General features: G+C 38.9%; 1 protein-coding gene across 3 annotated transcripts in view; it reads left to right on the top strand.

Moving 5' to 3' along the window:
- TMEM245 (transmembrane protein 245) overlaps positions 1-20,783 on the top strand; it is a 58,522-nt gene that overhangs the window by 14,338 nt on the left and 23,401 nt on the right. For 2 of the 3 annotated variants that reach the window (XM_081883942.1, XM_081883944.1), the window contains exons 4-9: positions 202-312; positions 2,210-2,398; positions 4,191-4,360; positions 11,776-11,799; positions 19,166-19,270; positions 19,857-19,939. In XM_081883942.1, coding sequence (XP_081740068.1) covers positions 202-312; positions 2,210-2,398; positions 4,191-4,360; positions 11,776-11,799; positions 19,166-19,270; positions 19,857-19,939 — 682 coding nt within the window. The remainder of the gene's footprint in view (positions 1-201; positions 313-2,209; positions 2,399-4,190; positions 4,361-11,775; positions 11,800-19,165; positions 19,271-19,856; positions 19,940-20,783) is intronic. The other variant, XM_081883943.1, reaches the window with a different exon arrangement.

Below are 20,783 nucleotides of genomic sequence, written 5' to 3'. Positions count from 1 at the left end.
GGTGGATGATGAGAGCAGTAGACCAACTTATCTGGAGGACAATGGGTTGCTTACTCCTAGAGTATCTTAAGTGAGTGGTAGCTGCGGAAAAAGAATGCTGTCTAGGATTATTCTGGTGTGACTGAAGCTGCCCATGAATGGGAACAGAAAAAAACCAATTAAACTACTTTCAGACCTTTATAAGTATTTTATTTTTTATAGGGGTAGAGCTTCCTGGTCAGATGGTTTCTATTGCAGCATCTACAATAGCCATGGCAATATCAATTACAGGAATTGAATCGAATAATGAGGAACATTCACCGCAATCCTCAGGTGACTGAATATTCTGTAAGAATGCTAGACATTTTTCAATATGTTTGCATGCTTTAATCTTGCTCTTTGAATTTATTAAATATATATACTGCCCTCTGTCCAAGGATCGCAGGGCAGTTTAGCTATGCTTATTTTGTTACTGCTTGTTTGTTCTGTAATTCATCTTTCAGCTTTGTCATTTGTTCCTTAAGATTACTGCATAAAGTACAAAATATGCAACTTGTATTTTAAACTGTCATGTTAATGGTGATTTTAGTGATGTGACATTATAATGGCTGAATGCCATATTGAAAGATAACAGTTTAACTATTTGTCAGATGATAAGGCACACAAGTAAGCCTTGAGTATTTGTATGGATAAACTGTTCTCTGGGCAGGTGGTGATTACATTAGCAAGTCAGATTCTGTCAAGTTAACTTGGTTTTTTAATACACTCTGCAAACAATAAGGACTGTTCTCAAAATTTCACAGAACATAGTTGGGGTTTTTTTTCTTGATAAATTGTTCAGTTGATTAAATATTTTCATGTGGGTTTTTTTCATGATACACAAATTAATTTCTGAGGTTTTAGTGACCATGTTGTCAATTTTAAATAGGGCTTCAGCACCATCCAAAACCATGGATGGTGCAAGCAATAATTCAGAACCCCATCTGTGGTTTGTTCTGCCAAACTTACTTTTATGTAATCTTCATATGCATACCATACAGCTGAAATGAAATAAACCCACCAATAGAATAATTCCAAATATGAAGTAGCAGTTTATAAACCAAGCAGTCCCAAATTCAGTCAGATGACTTCTGTTTAGCCTGTTTTGATTGCAGTATTGAGCAATTGCTATCGTACAATATACATGACTTCAGTTCATCATTTTCAATGTTTGTTTGTGAAGGGTTATTCATACTGTCACTCTTGCAGAAATTAATCCTGATAGTCTAATACTGGAAGCTTAAGGAGAAGTATTCTGCACAAAACACAAAGCTTGAATGCTCTAAGAGTATGAGAATATGCTATCAGGGAGGTTTTTATATACTATTAGATTAAACTTTTGTAATTGTAGTTCTGTGTTTTGAGCTTGTATTTTGCAGAGTTTTTGAGGCAAATGTATAGGTAAACTGTAATTTAGAGTTGCTTACCAACTTCTGTTTTCTGTCTACTCAATACAGTGATCTTTGGAATGCTACAGCTATGCTCTGTAAATTCAAACAGGAGACAAATTCATGGTTTACAATCATCTGTCAAACCACATATCTGATTCTTGGTTTCAGTTGAAACTTTGTGCTAAACCATAGTTGGACTTTAGACATCACACCAAATCATGCTTAGCCAAACCTTGGTGTATGAATAGATTATTTGTACATAAGCTTCCTTTTGAGATTTCAGAATTCCAGGCATTAAGCCTTTGATTAAAATACTGCAGCAAAAGTTATTTCTGTGTGCACTGAAAGCAAATATTTCACTGAAAACTTGAAAGCAATTCTCATTTTTAAGTTTTTCTTCTTTATTTTTTAGAAATGTATGATTAAACTTGTTTAGTTCTGGATACGTTGGACTTTTGGGAAATGACGATGTGGTGTTAAATGCATAGTAGTTTGTATGAGCTTACATGAGACTGGTAGACATGGCTTCCCAAGCATCTTAGAAACAGTTCTGAAGACTGCTGTGCTTCTGAATAGCAGTTTATTTATTTAAACAATTTATATGCCACCTAACTGCAATTGTCTCTTAGTGGTTACAAGAATCGAATACAGAAAAGGTAAGAATCTGTTAAAATGATAGAATCAGACTTCAGTTAAAATGTTTGACCTCAACTGGAAGGGAGTGCCACAAAATTCAAGTTAAAGTTAAAACTTGCCAGTCTTGTTGAATGTATTATATAGCTGACTTTTTCTTCTTCCAGGAACCACAGAAAGTAGTGCCACATCTTCTCCATCCACTGTGAGTGGCAGACAGAGACCTGAGATTGGGACACTTCTTAAAAAGAAGAATACAAGTGATATCTACTTTGTTCTGCTTGCATGGGCCATTGTAATAGTTCAGATATGGCTGAATCTCTGGATAATACAGCTGCTGCCAGTACCTGTTGCAGGTTGTTCACTATTTTCTTATATTTGTGAGGTAAAACAATATTTAGATGAAAAACCTTCAACCAAAGTCTCCACAGTGCAGATCAGTTGTGAAGGTGGAGAAAAGAGAGTTTGTCAAATTGTAAGGAAACAGAAAACTTTCAGTTAGCTGAATTAAGACTCAGGAGAGCAAAACAATGGCTGTGCAAGGGAGTTTTGCTACCTTTTCCTCTATACTGCAGCTCCTTGTGTTCCCTGAAAAGCCACCATTATGGGTCAGATCCTCTGAATCCTTGTGGGATGTGGCACAGAGGAGAATTTAAGGAAACTGGGCAGGCACCTTCTGTGGACCTCTTGATTCTCCCTCCTAATACCCTAGCATGTAAGGTCACTTTGTGCTACAGAGTATAAATAGTAAGAGGCACTAGTTGGGCTAGTGTGGACTGTATGGAATATAAGCAGTGAACTGGAACAAACCAGGGTCTTAAACCATGTTTATGAAATTAATAACATCCTGGCTTGTTCTGGAAACTGTTGACCATTGTTTCCCAGTTTGGTAATGAGTGCTTAGCTGGTGATATATCATGAAATTGAAAACCAGACATCATCAAGCCCTACTGTTTGCCTCTGCGTAGTTCCATCCTGATTTCAGACATCATGATATATTGGTATATTGCGATGTTTAGCTGGTGATATACCACAACGTTGAAAACCAGATACCGCCCAGCCCTGTTGGCTACCCTGCATGTGATCATATGACAGTTGATGCCTTGAAGATTTTTCCAAAGTGATCATCAGAGTAGTTAGAATACTTCTGGATTGGACTCCCATAGGAGGAAGGATGATATTGAAATAAAAAGAATACTTAAAATATAAAGAAAAAGAAACTCAGTTGAGGCCTAAGGATCAGGCTGAACGTGTTGTGACTTGCTCATATATGAATTTATAAGCACAGTGACATGGAGATGATTTACCTATTGCAGTATAAGAAAAAAGTTGGCAAAGGAATTATCTGCCCTGTCTGGGAAGACTTTGCTGTGTCTTTGTCAATTGTTCCTTAAGAGTACCACAGTCATATAATTAAGTCTTGTATAAATAATTTTAGCCCCAAAGCATACGGCTAAGCTTGATTTTGGTGCTAATGAGCAGAATATATTTAATCTTTATGCTAGTTACATAATTGCCTCAGAAACGCCCAGTCAGTCTCCATTACATGAGGGGAAAGTAAGTACCCAACAAGTTGCTCTTCCTCCACTGACTCTTCTTATAATTTTGATTTTCCCAAACAGTACTTCCAGCAGCAGCAGACTGAGCTGTGTGCAGTTCACATTGAAAACCGTAGGCATCATGAGTAATTTCAGACACCATATTAGTTTCAAACTATGGTTTAGGATCCTCTGAGGCTTTCCATGTATTGTGAGACTCCAAAACATATTTAAACATGTTGTATTTGTGCTGTGTGTATCTCAGAAAACCAAATATTTTTGGAATTTTTAGAATCCTTCATAATTTTTACCACTAATTGGAATCAAGGAGCCTTCAAAGTTCTTAATGTTGAGGTGTGGTTGAGGTGTACCTTTTTGATTCTAGCTCTTGTAACTACGGAATATGTATTACTATTTGTATGAAGCTATTACCTATTATGTACCTGAAGCACATATTTTGGGAAATTTTTGTTTCAGGCGGCCAAAATTATTTTTCCGCAAGAAATTATTTTCAGCAAAAGCAATGTAGCAGCCATTTTAGCATAGCTTTCTGCAATATTGCTGATTTCATTTTCACCATATTTTAGTAAGTCTTCTTTTAATATTGCAGTGTGGGTTGTCAAAAAGCTTGTGGTCCACTTTGGAGTGGTGAAATTTCTGGTGAGTCACTGCAGTGTCTGGTGGCATGTCTTAGAAGATTTTGTGAGAGAACGTCAAGAAGCTCTTGCACCGCGACCAATCAAGGGCCTCGGAAGAGTCATTCTAAAGCTAGACAGTAAGGTATTTAAAGCTGCTTCTTAAACTTGTCCGACTCTCTGTGTGTATCATATATAACATTTATTTAAACATTTTTATCCTGATTTTCAACCAGAGCATTAGATATATTGGGGAGTGGGGGCAGAGTCAAACGGGTTTTGCCTATTTCAATTACAAATACATTCATGCACTGTAATGAATGCACAGAAGCCTTTAGTATTGTACAATCCTGAAGATAGTTTGCACCGTTTGGGTTTTAGGTTGTAAACAGTACTAGTTACAGAGTTAGGGTTGCTGTAGTTAATGGCTTAGGTACAGTGTTCTTTTGACCAGAACTCAAGCCATAGGATGCTCCTGCAGGTGAAAGGTAGGGAGGGGACTTTTGCTGATTGTAGCCCTTTGTTCTTCATGAAAATTTGCTCCAGCAGGTTTTGGGATCACCATACACATACACATGTCTGCCAATGGGAGTCCCCACTGGATCGGAGAACTTGGTTTCCAAGCCAATACCTCTTTTGTCTATAGTCAACTGAGCTTCCACAGACCAAATATCTTTTTCCCTTCCCAAAGAGGGACTCCCAGTAATAAACCCATCCAAAGGAGTTGTCAAATACATACCTCCTTGGCATTAGTAATGGAGATGCTTCCTTCTAGATGACTTTCTGGGCCACATTCTGCACTTTTCAAAGGGTGGGAAACAGCAGGCCAGGTGAGAGCTTGCTACATTAGTGGGAAAATCTGCTGAGACAGATTGTAAAGGTAACCACAAACGTTAGGGTGCCTTTCCAGCTGTGTAGTACTTGGCCAATCTGAGAAGCTGTAACAGTTGTGGGTGAAATTTGCTTTCTAACCTGCCATGTCTAGTCATATGGAGACTATCCTGATAATGTTTGTTCGTTTGTTATAAAATAAAAAATATTCTTTAAAAATGGTAAAAGAGAAACCTTTCTCAGAAAAGTCACTGTGGACATAGATCATGATACAGTTTGCATGTACAGACACCCCTCCATTTATGCACGTTCGGTATGTGTGTAACCGCACATACGTGCATTTCACCAAGCCTGGAAATGACTTTAAAAATGGCAAAAAAGGCCCTAAAAGAGCAAAAAAGGCATGAAAACAGTGCCCAGCTATCCCAGGAGCCTTTGCATCAATGGTTGAGGCCTGTGGAGAGTTGGAGCCTTGGAGGGAGCTTGGTGGAGTTTGGCATCTGTTAAGTGCCGCTGGTTTTTAAAAGGGTTTTTCAAGGATATCGAGAGGCTTAGAGAGTGTTTGCAGGCTTTTCCAATGGTGTTTCCAATATACACAATTCCATGTGTGGGCGCGGTGCCTCGGGACATAACCCCTGCATTAATGGGGGGTTGCTTGTAAATTAATTGCTGTATCAGTGGCAAAGGTCCTGGACTGCAGAGTGCAGTTCTCAAGCTGTGGGGTAAATAGTTCTAGGTGACTAGAGAGGGGAATATGACACAACAGGAATGGATGGTATCTTTAAGTAATCATTCATCTTTGAATATCGAGCTTCATCTTTAAATAATCAGTCCAAAATCATCAAGTTCCCCCAGTGCCTTGTATATCTTTTACATTTTCTGATGGCACTGACTATTCTGTTATATTATCTCGGTAAGCACTTAGAACCACCTTATCATACCTGCAAATGAGCATTGTGATATGAAATCATTTACAGCTTTTCCTGTGTGAACCAGAAAGTACTTGCTGTGTCTAGACTAATATCTAAGATAAGCAAAGTTCAGTAAACACTGCAAGCTAAAGCACAGAGTAAATCATTATCATTCTACTGTTTTATTATAGTATAATTGGGACAAAACAAACAATAGAGCCCACTGAATATTAATTGAATGTCTAGTTGTATGAGCTTTTAGCTGTATCGGCCTCAGCCAAGCAGTTTCACGGAGTCCGCACCCCACTGCCGGCTTGTGTGGTTGCCTCTCACCTCAGCCAAGCAGTTAACGGAGCCCCATCCCACTGCTGGCTCATGCAAGCCGGCAGCAGAGTGGGGGATCCTTTACAGTGCTCCTGCCCCCCAGCTGAACAGCCCTGATGCGTTGAAAACCTGACGTTGCCCAACCCTATGCTCTGTGAGGCAGATTATTGCCAATATGTTAAGAATGCTGCTGAAAGTGTCCAATGAGCTGCCATGCTTAGTTTAAAATGCTGGTTAAACCCTATGCAGTTTAAGACTAGGATACTTTAAAAAAAATTTCATCCCTTATATATCCAGTCTATCACTGCTGTCTGTAGTGGAAGCGCTTCTGCAAATACCATCTCATCAAGTTGTCCATTTCCTACGATGTAGGAATCAGACCTTTAGTGTGGTGACATCTACCCTCTGGAACTCCCTCTCATGGTGTCATCTCTGTGATCTTTTAATTGTTTATTTGCACCAGCTATTTTTAATCCCTTAATCCCCAAGGTTTCTAAGTGGTGTACATAAAAATGACAAAAGCATCCATTGAAGGTCTTCCTATTTCAGCAAACCTTGTAAGTGGGCATTCTTATCCCTCTATATTGAGCTTGAATTTATTTTTATAGTTGATGCTTTTATTGTTAGATCACTTCAGGATTGTTTCTGGGAAGCAATTCATTAAAAAAAATAAAATCTGGAATGACGATTGAGGTTGGATCCACTCTTCATCTTATTTCTTGTTCTGATTTTCTAGAAGGCATTGCAATAGATTATGTTTAGGATTTTATCTTCAGATTTGCTCATCCACCTTGTAGTAAATGCATGGATTCTCTATGTAGTGAATTCCAGTGTTGCATGCTGTAATTTCCTACTGCTTCCTCAGTGATTGACATGCTGCGGTCATTGTAGCAGAATGAAAGTGCATGGCTACTTCATTACTGACTTGCTACCACTTGTGTGGATTTTCTGGGGGAAAGTCCTATACAAAGTACGAGTAATTTGCATAGGAATGTTTTCAGTTTGCATTGGAAAATATTCTGATGTCTTACGAGAATGAACTAATTTAGCATGCTTATTTTACTTCTGTTGAGTAAACAAAGCTAAAAGCTTTGAAAAGCTTACCTAATACTGATTTGCAATTGGCATCTATTTCTTTGTTAGTAGTGAATTTAATCAAATTGAAAAATTAAGGAAAATTTTCCGCCCTACATCACTGTTTCACTGGCCTTTAAGAAGATAATTAATTGGATTTGAAAGCTGCTTAATTTTGTACTAGGTTATTTTCTTGTAGGTCATCTAGTTTCTATTGCCCAGTGTTACTGACGATGCCTTATTTCTTTGCCTTGGCAATGGCCTAGCAGTTTGCTCCTGCCATTTCAGTCTACACAGGTCACCTTTTAAAATGTACTACAAAAGTAACACAATCAGATATTATATAGAATTGATAAGCACAGTCTTATTTCTGCTCACTGGCCTCCAGCTGCAATTTCTTCAAGCACCGCTCTCCCATTACTTTCCGTTAAGCACCTTAAAGCACAGAATGACATGGTGCAACTAGCAGGTAATCCTATTGAAGCCCTAGTCTCCATCAGCCCTGGCAAACCTTGAAGCTGAAGTGCCAAATGTTTTTCACCTAATGCCATTATTCCAGTTGATGGAGAAGGGATAAGAGAGTAGAAGCTGCTCTTTGAAAGAATTCTCAGGCCTCAGCAGCAATGTTTCTAAACTTTTTTTTTGCATGAGCTGCCTTTGGGTAGATGGGCTCATTATAACAGAGCTGAAGTCCAAACAGCTCAAAGATGTATTGAGGAAGATACCAGTTTCCACAACATTCCTGGTATGTTTGTTCTTTGATGAGTCCAACTTTTTTTTAATTAAAAAAATAGGTTTTGTTAAATAAAAAGAATGTTGTCATTTGTCACACAATGAATAAAAAAACCATTAAAAACATGGCTGGAAAAAAATAAAAATCACATAACAGCCAACATACTGTGATCTCCAATTGTTGCATAAATGACCATGTACCAGTAATGCCCTTTAAGTATTGAGGACATAGGCCACCAGTGGGGTAGCTTGGATAAGCGTGGCTAAGGAAATAGATTCTAGTTCACATACCCATCTCCATCTACTACTTTTGCTGGAGCAAAGGTGTGTGGTAAACCACTGGATGCTAGACTTACTGAAGCCAAAGACAAAAAAAGATGCTGTTCACAGCAAAAGGAGCCCAATTCCAAGTTGCAAAACTTTATTCACTTCTCAAAGCAACCAAAATGGTAGTCATATAGCCCATCCAAATTCAAGTGATCAAGACCAAAACCCCTTTGCAGAGGAGTGCAGAGATGCTTGTCCAACTCTTTATGGATCTTCTTTAAACAATTCAAGAACTAGAGCTCCACCTGATGGTAGGCAAAATCCAGCATGCCCATTAGAGGTTGACTGTTCCTATTTGCTTGCATCCAGGAACAGACAGTGGCAGATTCCCGTGTCATTAGAGACCCACCAGAAGCACTGGTTGGCTGCAACCAGGAACTAGTAAATCTCAGAACTCGCTTCAAAATGGCCATGTCCTTGTTTGAACAGTCAATGTGTTTTGCAAAGGTGTTCATAAGCAGACAGGGAGGTGGGTGCTTTACGTCACACCACATAAAAACCAGTGCCATAATGAAATGGGCATAGTACCCCCGTTCATCAAATTGGAGTGTCAAGCCTGCAAACTCTCCCCGGAAAACGTATCTGCAGAGAGATGGAATGAGTCCTCAATCCCAAAATACTTTTGAATCTAGTTCAATGATTATGAAAACTTGAAATGGATCTCTTCACCAGTGCTGAAAATACTAAAGATTCAAGATTCTTTTCAAGGCATCTCTGTCTCATTTCAAATACCTTTTGAATCCAAATTTTCATACTCCCCACCCTCTGCCCAGAGGACCAGTATAGGCCATGTTACACTTTTATAGGTAGAATTGTGTGTTAATCCAATCCTGACCTAACTTTGGGAGCATATTCAGTTTATGCCAAGGACATTTTCTGCCTGAAAATTCAGCTGGAGTGAGTTAGCCAGTCAGTCATAAACCAAACCTGACAAGAGGAATATGTAAATCCTGATCCTCCAAGAACATAATCTATCTATTTTAGCAGTATTTGTTATTCAAATAGCGTCATATGTAGAGCAAAATGCATATATAGTATATAATAGTGCATATGAAAGGATAAACTTAACATACATTTGAAGATAATGATAAGAACACCATTAACATCAATTAATAATTAACTAATAATTATTAAAATTGATCTCAGTACTTACATGCTTTGTGAACAGTGCCATTCACAACCACAAAATTGTGAATGTTGTACTGCTTGTGACATGTGCAGATGGCGAGCTCCTACACATGGGCTCCCATATTTAGCTGTGTCATCCAACTTGGTTGATACCCAGCCCCATGTGATATTTTCCGCTTCCAGCCGCATAATGTTAAGAGCTGCTCTGTATCTGGGTTTGCAATGCTACATGTTTTGTGTGTAGCATCAGTGTATCTGCTGTTGAAAGAATAGGCACATTGGCAATTATGGACATTATTGAGCTGTGATCTTCCATCATACAGGAGTAGAATGAATCGCTGCAGCAGGACAAGTTTTTTCCCCATCTATGTAGAGAGCCAAAGGAATGCTTCGTCAATGCTTTGAAATGCCACCCATATTTTCCATGTTGTAAATTTTTCCTGTGCCACAGAAGAAATAAACTATTGTAACCAGTAAAGGAATAGAAACCCATCAAAGGTCTGTGCAATTCTGCTGGCAGTTGAGAGCAGATCTCATTAATGGGAACAAACTACTTAAATATCCCACTGTTGTATTCAAACCACAAAGGCATCATTTTATCTATACAGATTTGATATGCCAAATACTGGCCCCTGGGGTGTGTGGGAGAAGAATTTCCCCCCCTCCTTTTTCTTTGGATTCTGACTATGATAATACCTTGAAATTACCAAGGTGTGTTGGTTGCCAGAAGCAAAATATTGTTGGTTCTTTTACCTTTTACATGGATATCAGGAAGTTTCCCTTCCAACCTTTTGTCCTAAGCTGGTGCATCAACAGGCAAAGATGTGGCACAAACTGGGCATTTAAGGGGCTCTTTAATTGTACTTGGGGAGAGTGACAGACACTCTGAATCTCTCTTTCTATTTCTTTCAGATTGGTTCAGAGGTTAGGAAAGTATCAAAATCCACCATTTCTAGGTAATTGGGTTGCAGCAGCCTCCTGAAGTCATTATTTGGCAGAAATTTGCAAAGTGGTAGTGTATTTTCCAGCACACAATTCTTAAGGCGTTGAACAATTGATGCCCTCAGTACATGCAGCATTTAGGGGAAGGGTCTTGCAGAAAGTAGCTATTCATAAAGTTTTAGCCCACTCTGGGACAGTACAGTGGTACCTTGGTTTACGAACTTAATCCGTTCCGGAAGTCCGTTCTTAAACCAAAGCGTTCTTAAACCAAGGTGTGCTTTCTCATAGCAGTGGGGAACTCAATTTACACTCAACAGGAAGCGGAACATTTTCTGCTTCCAAGGCAAAGTTCACAAACCAAAACACTTCCGCGTTTGCAGCGTTGTTCATAAACTAAGCTGTTCTTAAACCAAGTTCCCACTGTACTGATTTTTAAAGAATTCTGAACATTTTTGGAGTGCTCTTTTGAGTCATGGGAGAAGAAGATATCCTATTCCTGTTCTCCATGACTGCCAGAGGGCATTCTGTTCATGTCTGTGCTATCCTTTGGGTCGGTGGTTTTTTAGGCAGGGATCCCTGGGGTTGTTCCTATGGTCCTGTTCTTTTCTCTATACAGTTTTCTTTCTTGCACATCAAGTTAATGAGTTTTGTTACCAGTTTATAGGGTGGAGGGGTTATTCTAGGTGAGGCTGGGTAGAATGAAGGCCCCTCCCCTTGACGGAGCAGCTAAAGTAATTGCACCTTGCAAGGGGGGAAGTCTGCTGCCAAAGATTTTTGGAATGCCCTTGGTGAGTCAGGGAGAAGAAAAAAATACATGGTAAGTAATCTCCTTTTCTCTTCCCTATCTCCAGTCCCATGGCTTGTTAAATGAATTTAGCATTTTTCTCACCCCAGAAGAATGAACCCTTTTAAAGAGTGTCATCCAAACAACCCCAGAAGGCGGTTTGTTTTCTGTAGGTAATGCAGTTGTGTATATTTTAGCTCACAGTGGCCCATAAATTTTAGCTCAGAATATAAATCAGCAGTGCAGTCCGACTTTTGTTGGTACAGTGCATGTTTTAAAATTTCTAAATACTGTTCATTTTTTTTCTGATTGAAAAAATGGTTTTGATGGTTTCTGCCACGTCTTTACGGCTTTGATGAAAGTCTGTCTCTGGAATGGTTTCATTTCATTCCTTGGGTAATCCAGGGATGTGTGTTTTTCATTTTTGCACTACAATTGCATTCTTCAATAATTCTTCACTGTCTTCTTGTCTCTTTCTCTTCGTTCTCCCACTTTCCTTCTCCCAAGCTGTGGCATTGGCTTAATAAGAAGGTAAATAAGCAGACAGTTTGTTTGCAGTTAATATATTTTGTGCCCTTTCCCAGCATGAAGTGGTTTTTGTTTCTTGTTGGTAACATGGCTTGCTCTTGATTTGCATCACAGCAATTTTATTCCAGGCCATGATATAAGCTACAGAAGGTCATTCAGTGCCCTCTAGTTTTCTTTAGCATGCTTGATGAAGAAGGATTATGTACTGAACATTGACATTGAATGATATATGTTCAATTTGCCTCAAATTGAGATAACCAAACTCCACCTAGCTCATGTTTATACACAACCGAGAACTTGAAGCTGAGGAATAAATATATAAACCTATGTAGAATGCTCACACAACTTTTGGTGAATAATAAATAATATGGTCTTCATGTAAGCATATTGCTTCATTTGCTGCCAGAAGTGCAAATTGGATGCCAGTAGAAGAGAGTTATTCGCAGGAGAGGAATGGCAAGAGGGAAGATGCTTGTTTAACTCTTGCCCTTTTGCTGCTTTCTCTCTGCCTCCCCTCCCTGCAGGTGGTTTCCCCCACTTACCTTCCCAGGCAACCAAGAAATGAAACTACAAAGCAAAACAGGGAGTGGGGCAAAAGTTCAGCAACCCTTCTCAATTACATTTTCTCACCTGTAGGTATCCCCTCTCTGCTTTGGGAGCCCCATGTTTTGCTGCCAAACACAGAGTTCCACTCATCATCTCTAATTGGCTTCTGGAGGGGAAATGTTTCTAAAAGAACATGAGGATGGAGCTTTTCAGTGATGTGATGGTGATAAAGAATATAGAACGTGGGCAAAACATGGATTACCTGGGATTTTCATTTGCAAGTGGGAGATGAGAAGCTGCTAACTTGATGTGAAGAAGCTTCTGAACCTGGAAGCTTGCTGGGCAGCGGAGGGGAAAGAAAGCAGAATTCCAGTTACCGTATTTTTTGCTCTATAAGACTCACTTTCCCCCTCCTAAAAAGTAAGGGGGAAATGTGTGTGCGTCTTATGGAGCGAATGCAGGCTCCGCAGCTATCCCAGAAGCCAGAACAGCAAGAGGCATTACTGCTTTCACTGCGCAGCGATCTCTCTTGCTGTTCTGGCTTCTGAGATTCAGAATATTTTTTTCTTGTTTTCCTCCTCCAAAAACTAGGTGCGTCTTGTGTGGTGCGAAAAATATTGTTCATTAGCTCAGGTTCCCTTGCCTATAGTTTTTTCCCCTAAAAAGTTATAACTTAACAATACTTTTAATATTTGAAATTGTTTAAGTCTACTTTGAGCTAGTTCAAACAAAACGTGAAAGCCTGTTTAAGGAATTACGATGAGTCACAAGCTTGTGTATTCCCCCTCTCCGTCTGCACAAATTTCCCAACCATAATTAACCATGGCTGATATGCCTACACTGATACCATTCTGTGGAATGCAATTGGCAGTTGCAGCTAGAATTGGTTATTCCCGTAATGTTCAAGAAAAAGCTATAAAACATATAAATACATGGTTATTCCTTGCATATGGCTTTTCTTAACCAAGCTGAAGCCAGTGCAATGTAAATTACTAATAGGCTGATCTAAGATTGATGGGACATAATATTGCTTATGTTCATTTATCTCTTAGTAGACCTAATGGACTGTATCTTGACTAAGTCATATTCAGAATAGACTGTATTGATTTCATTAGGCCTACTCCCATGCATGATTTATTCAGATACAACCTGATCCCTGCAAATACTGATTTGAGAGAAAATTGCATATTTGCTCAGAAAGCTATTTCGTACATAATACTCTATGCACAAATATTTGATTGAAGAACAATTAAAGATGTATATAAAATATTTGATGCATGCCAAATTATTTGTGCAATTCACACAAGAAGAATGTGCTTTATCCTCAAAGGACGATTTCCATCGTATAAGCATTTAAATTAAATTTCATTAGTTATACTGAACTCACTATTTAAAACAGTTTGAAATTTTATTCACTGCAGCTTTCCCCCCTGAAATTCTAAGAATATTAATCAGAAAACAATATTTACAAGAATTTCATTTAATGCATTTATTTTGTACTAGGGTTCAAAACACAACTTTTGTGTAAAGTTATTTTTTAAAAATAATAATTAAAAATGAGTTTCATTGACTACATGCTTACTCTTCCTTAAGTGAATGACCTTCTGCGACTTAATGGCTTGGTATCTCTTAACTCATAGATAATCATGACGTTTGTTTGTAACTGTTAATAACTTCAGTTAGTTACTTGATTATGAAACTAAATCACTAATATCTTAGAATATTTTTCTGTGTGGGTAGGAAATGCAATCACTGATTATGGCCAGCCTGGTAAGGGATAGTGGATGCAAGTTTAGCTTAAGTATATTTCAACTCCTTACACATAAAATACACAGGTGGTTTGATGCAGAATCCAAGAAAGGTAAAGCGTGATCACTGAGGTGCAAGGTGCTCTTGAGTTAAAAATTAAGCCATTCATTTATTTGCCGCTAGCTCACATTGACTTGCAGCAAGGAGCTAGCACACACATTGTGATTCTGATCCTTTTATTGTGGTTAAGGAAGTGAACTGTGGGGTTTCGTTCCCTTCCGCACAAACTCCCACCATGGCTTTAACTATTACTAAGCCTTGTGTCTGCACTAATATTAATGCTAACCTGGGTTTGTTACTACTAGGGTTTGACACCAGAGTTTGAAGCTAGTTACTCCTTGAATAAGGGATTAGGGGCCTTGTGTGTATCAGCCCTTAGTTTATTTCTGAAACTATTGGAAAACCTTCAAAGTCTTGACCTAAATCAGAGTAGCCAAGAAAATTGCATGATTAATCAGATGATTCAGTCATCAGTTTGCACCCATGAAGGAGAGGGATGGCTAATGATACACACAAGAGTATTGGCAGGCGTGGAGGATTTCCAAGGGTTGCAGAAATGTTTTTAAAACTTTTTTTTAAAAAAAAGAACCCCAAGGGGGAAAGAGATCCCAAAATACTTCAGTGATGGCTGAGCACTCAATAGCCACAAAACGGTGTCTGTTGCGGGTGAAGAGTGGAAAACCGGGGTGGGGAGGATGGAATGTAGTGGAGTGTTCTAGAAAAGGGCATGGCGACCTAGTTGGAACAATGAACAGAAGCATTCGTCACTGCAACATTTTGTTGATGGCCCCACTTGTCCCGTAAGTGTGAATAAGTGCATCAGTAAATAATCCTTTTGCAGTCGCAAGTAAAACATGTTCTAGAGTTAAAGAACTTTCCCAATGTGTTCACTTATTGTGTGCTACAGTCCCAAGTTGTTAACATCACATGGCTAAATTTGCTTATTTGTTTCAGGGTGGCCTTATTTATGCTTGCATAGTTGAACTTTTTGTTCTTTTAATTGACCCATGTATAGAAGGGCTATGAGACAGTAGTGCAAGTGTATACAGAGTATATAGTAATCAATAATAGTAGAGGAACATAAACCATTGTTCTTCTTTGTACTCTCTGTGCAGGCACACAAAGAGGGTCCTGTACAGAGCACAATTCAGAAACGTGTAGAGCTTAAACTAACACATATTTAGGAGCCAACTGCACCCGCTGAACTAAGCATGCATGCTGTCAGAGATGGACACTACACCTTCCTGCTCAGTTCTTCAACTACCACCCAGCAGCACTGTGGAAAATATTTCTGAGATCTCATGATTCCACTCACTCTAATGTTCTGTTCCGTTCTCTCTGTCTCTCTCGTTCTCATGTGTATGTGTGTGTTCTCTACTTTTGATTTCACTTCACTGGTATTTGATGTTACAATTGTAGTGAAGTGTCTGTGGGGCAGCAACAGTTTTAAAATTGCAAAATGCATAGGAGACAATGACAAACCACTGATAAATATGACAATTATAATATTTCTGTAAGAGAAGAGCACAGGGTTTAGAGTGGTGTCTGCTGTCAGAAGATCATCAATATACACACATGTGGGAGATGCTTTGGGAAAGAGCTTCCTGTCTCCCAAGTGAATGGTTAATAATGCCTTGGCTATACACAGCCAGTGTTGGTGACTCAAGTTGTTTACCTTCTCCAGATGTGGAGCTAATTGTTTCAGTTTCTGAAGAGGAGACCAAGGAACGTTCTTCCCTTCACTCTCCAGGTTGTGATGTGAAGTACCCGCGCAAATCAATATTTGTGCCACTCCTTTCTACATCATTAACACTTCCACCGCACCCACCTTTTGTCTCTGGGCTGGGAACATCAGGTGTCTCTTAGGAGTTCCACCAAGGTGGTCATTAGGGCTGTTCATGCTTGAAGAACAGAGATCCTTTGTTCTCTATCCCTCTGTCATGTTTACTCCCCAGTCCAGGTAGAGACTACTTTACCCTAGAGGGAAAGGTACTGCTATGCTGCAACCTAGATCCCTACAATCACAGTGGCACCAGCATCTTCCTCCCCTTGAAGGTTGCTATGAGGCTCAATAGCCATCTTTATGTCTTCTGGATTACTGCTGCTTTGCCCTGGCAATTGTGTCTAAACTCTCCTGGGGTTATGATGATGTGTTGATATAACATTTTACATACTTTAACGTGCCTTCCCTCCTCTTTCCATGGTTCATTTTGCATATCTTACATCCCTGCGTATTTTATAATAACTATTCCAATCGGTTTTCCTCTATTACATCCATCAAAAATTATTCATGTTGAATTTATCTTAATGCTGCCAGCATTTTCAGTTGTACACAGTTATTTTCCATATACCCAGTAAACGTTTTCCAGTCTTCTTTAAACGTATGTTCTTCTTATTCTATATGTTAAATCTGCAAGTTATGCGTGTTTTGTCAACTGAAGTTGCCAATCTTCTTTAGTTGGGACCTCACATACTTTCCATTTTGGGGCTAACAAAACACGGGCCACAGTTGTTGCATACATAAATAACCCTCTCTGAAACCTGGGGGTTTCAGTCTGAGTTATCCCCAGCAGAAAGGGCTCTAGTTTGGGGGGAAAGTAATTTCCGGTTCATTATAAATCATTTCCCAATTTCCTTTTTTAATGTTTTTACATGTCCACTACATATGAAAAGAACCTTCCCTCCACCTCTTTATACTTCCAGCACATTTGATTCTGTCTTGTAAATCTTAGCAAGCCTACTCAGAGTTAGATACCATTTATGAGTCATTTCCAAATAGTTCTCTTTCAAAGAATAGCATGCTGTAAAGTTCAAGTCACTTTTCCAAAGTTTCTCCCAGAGGCTTAAATCTATGTTGTGTCCTACATCTATTGTTCAGTGCGTCATTGAGGCTTTAACTAGTTCGTCTTTTGTTTCCCATTCTAACAGGTTATATACATTGTAGACAAAAGTTTATCTTTGTTTTGTAGGAGTTCTTTTCTGAATTGTGAGCTTTGGTCCAAAAAACCATTCTTTCTGTCTAATTTAAACATGTAGTATAACTGATGATATTGCAACCAGTCCATAACTTGGCTCCTTAGGTTTTCCGTTGATTTCAGTTTGGGTTCCTCCCCAGTGAAATACAGCAATTCCCCGTCAGCCGCCTATTGTGTATCCGTATTAACTCTCTTAATTGTAATTGCCTCAATGGGAGATAGCCATAAAGGTGTTTTTCTTTCAAGCAGATTTTTATCTTTCTCCCAAACTCTATACAGATTCTTCCTAAGAATATGGTACATAAAACTTTTATAAATTTTTGCCTTCCCATACCAAAGGCATGCATGCCTGCCTGCCAAATTTTAAGTTGTGACCCTCTAGATCCAGGATGTCTGCATTATCCAATGTAATCCATTCTTTTAAGCAACACAAAATAAGATGTATTATTAACCAAAATAATACATTTGCAGGTCTGGCAGAGCAAAGCCTCCTCCATCTTTTATATCTATCACAATTTTATCTTTAATTCTTGGCTCCCCCCCCCCCCCGCCAAATAAATTTGGAAATACCTTTTTTCCATTCTTTAAAGCAGCCTGAATTGTTTACAATTGGGATTGTTTGGAATAAAAACAGCATCCTTGGCAATAAATTCATTTTAATGGCTGAAATTCTACCTAGCAAGAAAAGCTTCATTCTCTCCCATATCTCCAACACATCAAATGTTGCAAATGTTCAATATCATTGGTTGCTTTCTGCATTGCCATCCATGCCAACATTCACTGGCCTTCTGGTATCCATAGCCTTGTCTGTTCCTTGCTCCGCCCGCCCCCGCCCCCCAATATCCCAGACCCAGATTCTTTCTGAAGGAGCCGTTTTCTCTCCTGGTTAATGTTGGTATTGGTGCCAAAACCAAAACAAACACAGTTCTGCTGTTATTGGTACTGATATCCGTGCTGACCACACTGCCTCTTGCGCATACTCTTCTGGCTCATTCACAGACCATGGCTTCCCCCTCCTCATTTCTGTTTTGCTTCTGGTTTCACAAACAGCATTTGTGCCTCTTACTACTGAATTTGAAACTCCCATTTTACTGCTAGTATTGTTGGTCCCCATAGCTGCATGTGCAAACCAGCAGTGCTGCTTATGTTACCTGCACCTCTCCAAGTCACTAAAGACTTGTGAGACAAATATTGTGTTGATTTTACTGTTTTCTGATCATACTCTGAGGACAGTGCCTTCAAAGACGGGTGGTATAAGTTACATCTGGTTAGCAAATGGGCTAACAGAATCTACATTTAAAACCATGTAAAATTGCTCAAACATAGGCTCTCAGCAATTAAATAAATGATGTGGCATACACTAAATGTGTGTATATGTGGAAGCACCTTGGCTTCCGTTGATGGAAAGGAGTTTGATGGTTAATGCTTTTGAAAATCATTTGGACTTACAAAGGCACCAAGTTAGCAGCTTATTACAAGCTGTACTTTCCATGCATAGATAATGACCCTCTGATTATTAAGTGCACGAAGCTGAGAAATTAATAGGAGTTGCTCTTGAGTCTGGTAAATAATGTTAAACTATTTTCAAGGTTATTGTTCTGTGTTGTGGTGCTGAGTAATACAATCTCTCTTAATATTTCTCAATTCTAGTGCTGTACACTCTGTCTTATGTGTCAGTGCACATAGTACGCTTTCTTGCAGTTAACATGTCAGTTCCAGGCTTAGTCAAGTTTAAACTATTCCCATTGAAATCAGTAGGACCTTTTAGTTATAACTAAGGCTGCAATCTTGTGTCCACATCCCTGAGAATAAGCCCTACTGAATTCAATAGGTCTTCTGAGCAGACATGGCTAGGATTGTGTTGCATGTCTCATGGATTTCTGTGGGCCTGTTCTTAGCATGGTCTAAGTCTGGATCCAACCAAATTTCACTGAGAGGAAAGGCTGCCAGTAGGGTCTGAGTATGTTTACATGAAATTTTGATTTCTAAATGTTCAATGACTTTTCTGTTTTACCTTTTCCCCTTTTTGTTCTGCGCAGATGATCGTGTGGCTGGAAAAAATGCTAGATAAAATCATTAGCATTTTCATCATATTTGTGCTAGTGATAGGCACCCTTCTGCTAGCTCTGCTCCTTACAGCAAAGGTACTGAGTCCAATTAAATACAGTACATAGTTGCCTGGTTCTTTTAACTTTTTTACGTTTAACTTTGATATGTGCATGACTATTTTTTAATAAATACTTTAATTTCAATTTTCAACGGATATATGACAGGAAAAATAACTAATGAAATCAACAAATATTTAGGCATGTATTTGCATGACTATTGGGAAAAGTATACTGTACTACAAAAATGATAGTAATAATATATTGCTATATATAAACTAGTGAAAAATTCACAATGTTGGGTCCTTATGAAGAGTCATTTTGGCTCTTTGTGGGCTCTTGGTTGATTCTGGTTTGCAATTGGTTTGGGAAAATAATATTGTCACTTAACCCCTGAGGCCAACCTTACTTTAGGTTATCTGTCAATAGCAAAATATCGGGTTTAGTTTATTGCCTTGAGGCTTACGTAGCTTGTTATATTATGACTATATTGCATTGTCTGTATTGCACTAAGAATGTTTTAATGTTGCTTTTAAAGCCTAGGCTTCATTGCCTTTCTATTAATTTGGAACATGATGTATGCTAAGTTGCATTAATTTCATTTATATTTTCCCTCCTAACTTAGGTGCACCAAGAAAGCGTGCATATGATTGAAGTCACAAGCAGCTTGATCAATGAAACTGTAGCCAATCATCCAGAATGGGCCAAGTAAGAATACTGAAATAATGTGATAGAATTTGGAAGAACAATTCTGTAAATGCCATACCCAGTAGTGTACAAATGTTCTCTTAATCTTAAGTCCACAGATATGGTTGGCACAAGCAGAGGCAGGGTTTCTCAAAACAAATCACTGTCTGGAATCCTTTGCTGAGGAGGAGATTTGGCCATTAGATACCTGCAGATTTATGTTCTTCAGAACACTTAACTTTGGATTAATACCCCCTTGCTATCGTTTAAATCAGGGGTCAGCAAACTTTTTCAGCCGGGGGCCTGTCCACTGTCCCTCAGACTATATTTTTTTGGGGGGGGGGAATGAACGAATTACTATGCCCCACAAATAACCCAGAGATGCATTTTAAATAAAAGCACACATTTTACTCATGTAAAAACACGCTGATTCCCGGACCGTCCATAGGCTGGATTTAGAAGGTGATTGGGCCGGATCCGGCCCTCAGGCCTTAGTTTGCCTACCCATGGTTTAAATCCTTTTTCGTTGGGAACAATTAAATTTATAAATAGTAGGAAGGGAGGAATTCTTAATGCTACTGATATTACCAGAGCTGATATTACCAGGCTGTACTCCTTTGCAGAATGCCTGTGTTCAGTGTCAAGAGACATGAATATTTTCTTTATAGGAATCAACCCCAAAACTATATCCACTATATGATGAGAGTGATTCCTATAGAAGCATGCTGTTTGCCTTTGATCTAGATAAGCCTGCCATATTGTTAGAAAATGGAAATTGTTAATAAGATTATAATTTTAAAAAAGAAGCCTGTGTGTGCATTTGACTGGATCCAAAGTATCACAGGACTAGTTTAACATGCCCCAG

Source organism: Podarcis melisellensis, assembly GCF_964234715.1.
Source record: "Podarcis melisellensis genome assembly, chromosome: 13".
Lineage (NCBI taxonomy): Eukaryota > Metazoa > Chordata > Lepidosauria > Squamata > Lacertidae > Podarcis > Podarcis melisellensis.
Note: the sequence above shows the minus strand (reverse complement) of the source record. Positions and strands in the feature narration are given on the sequence as shown.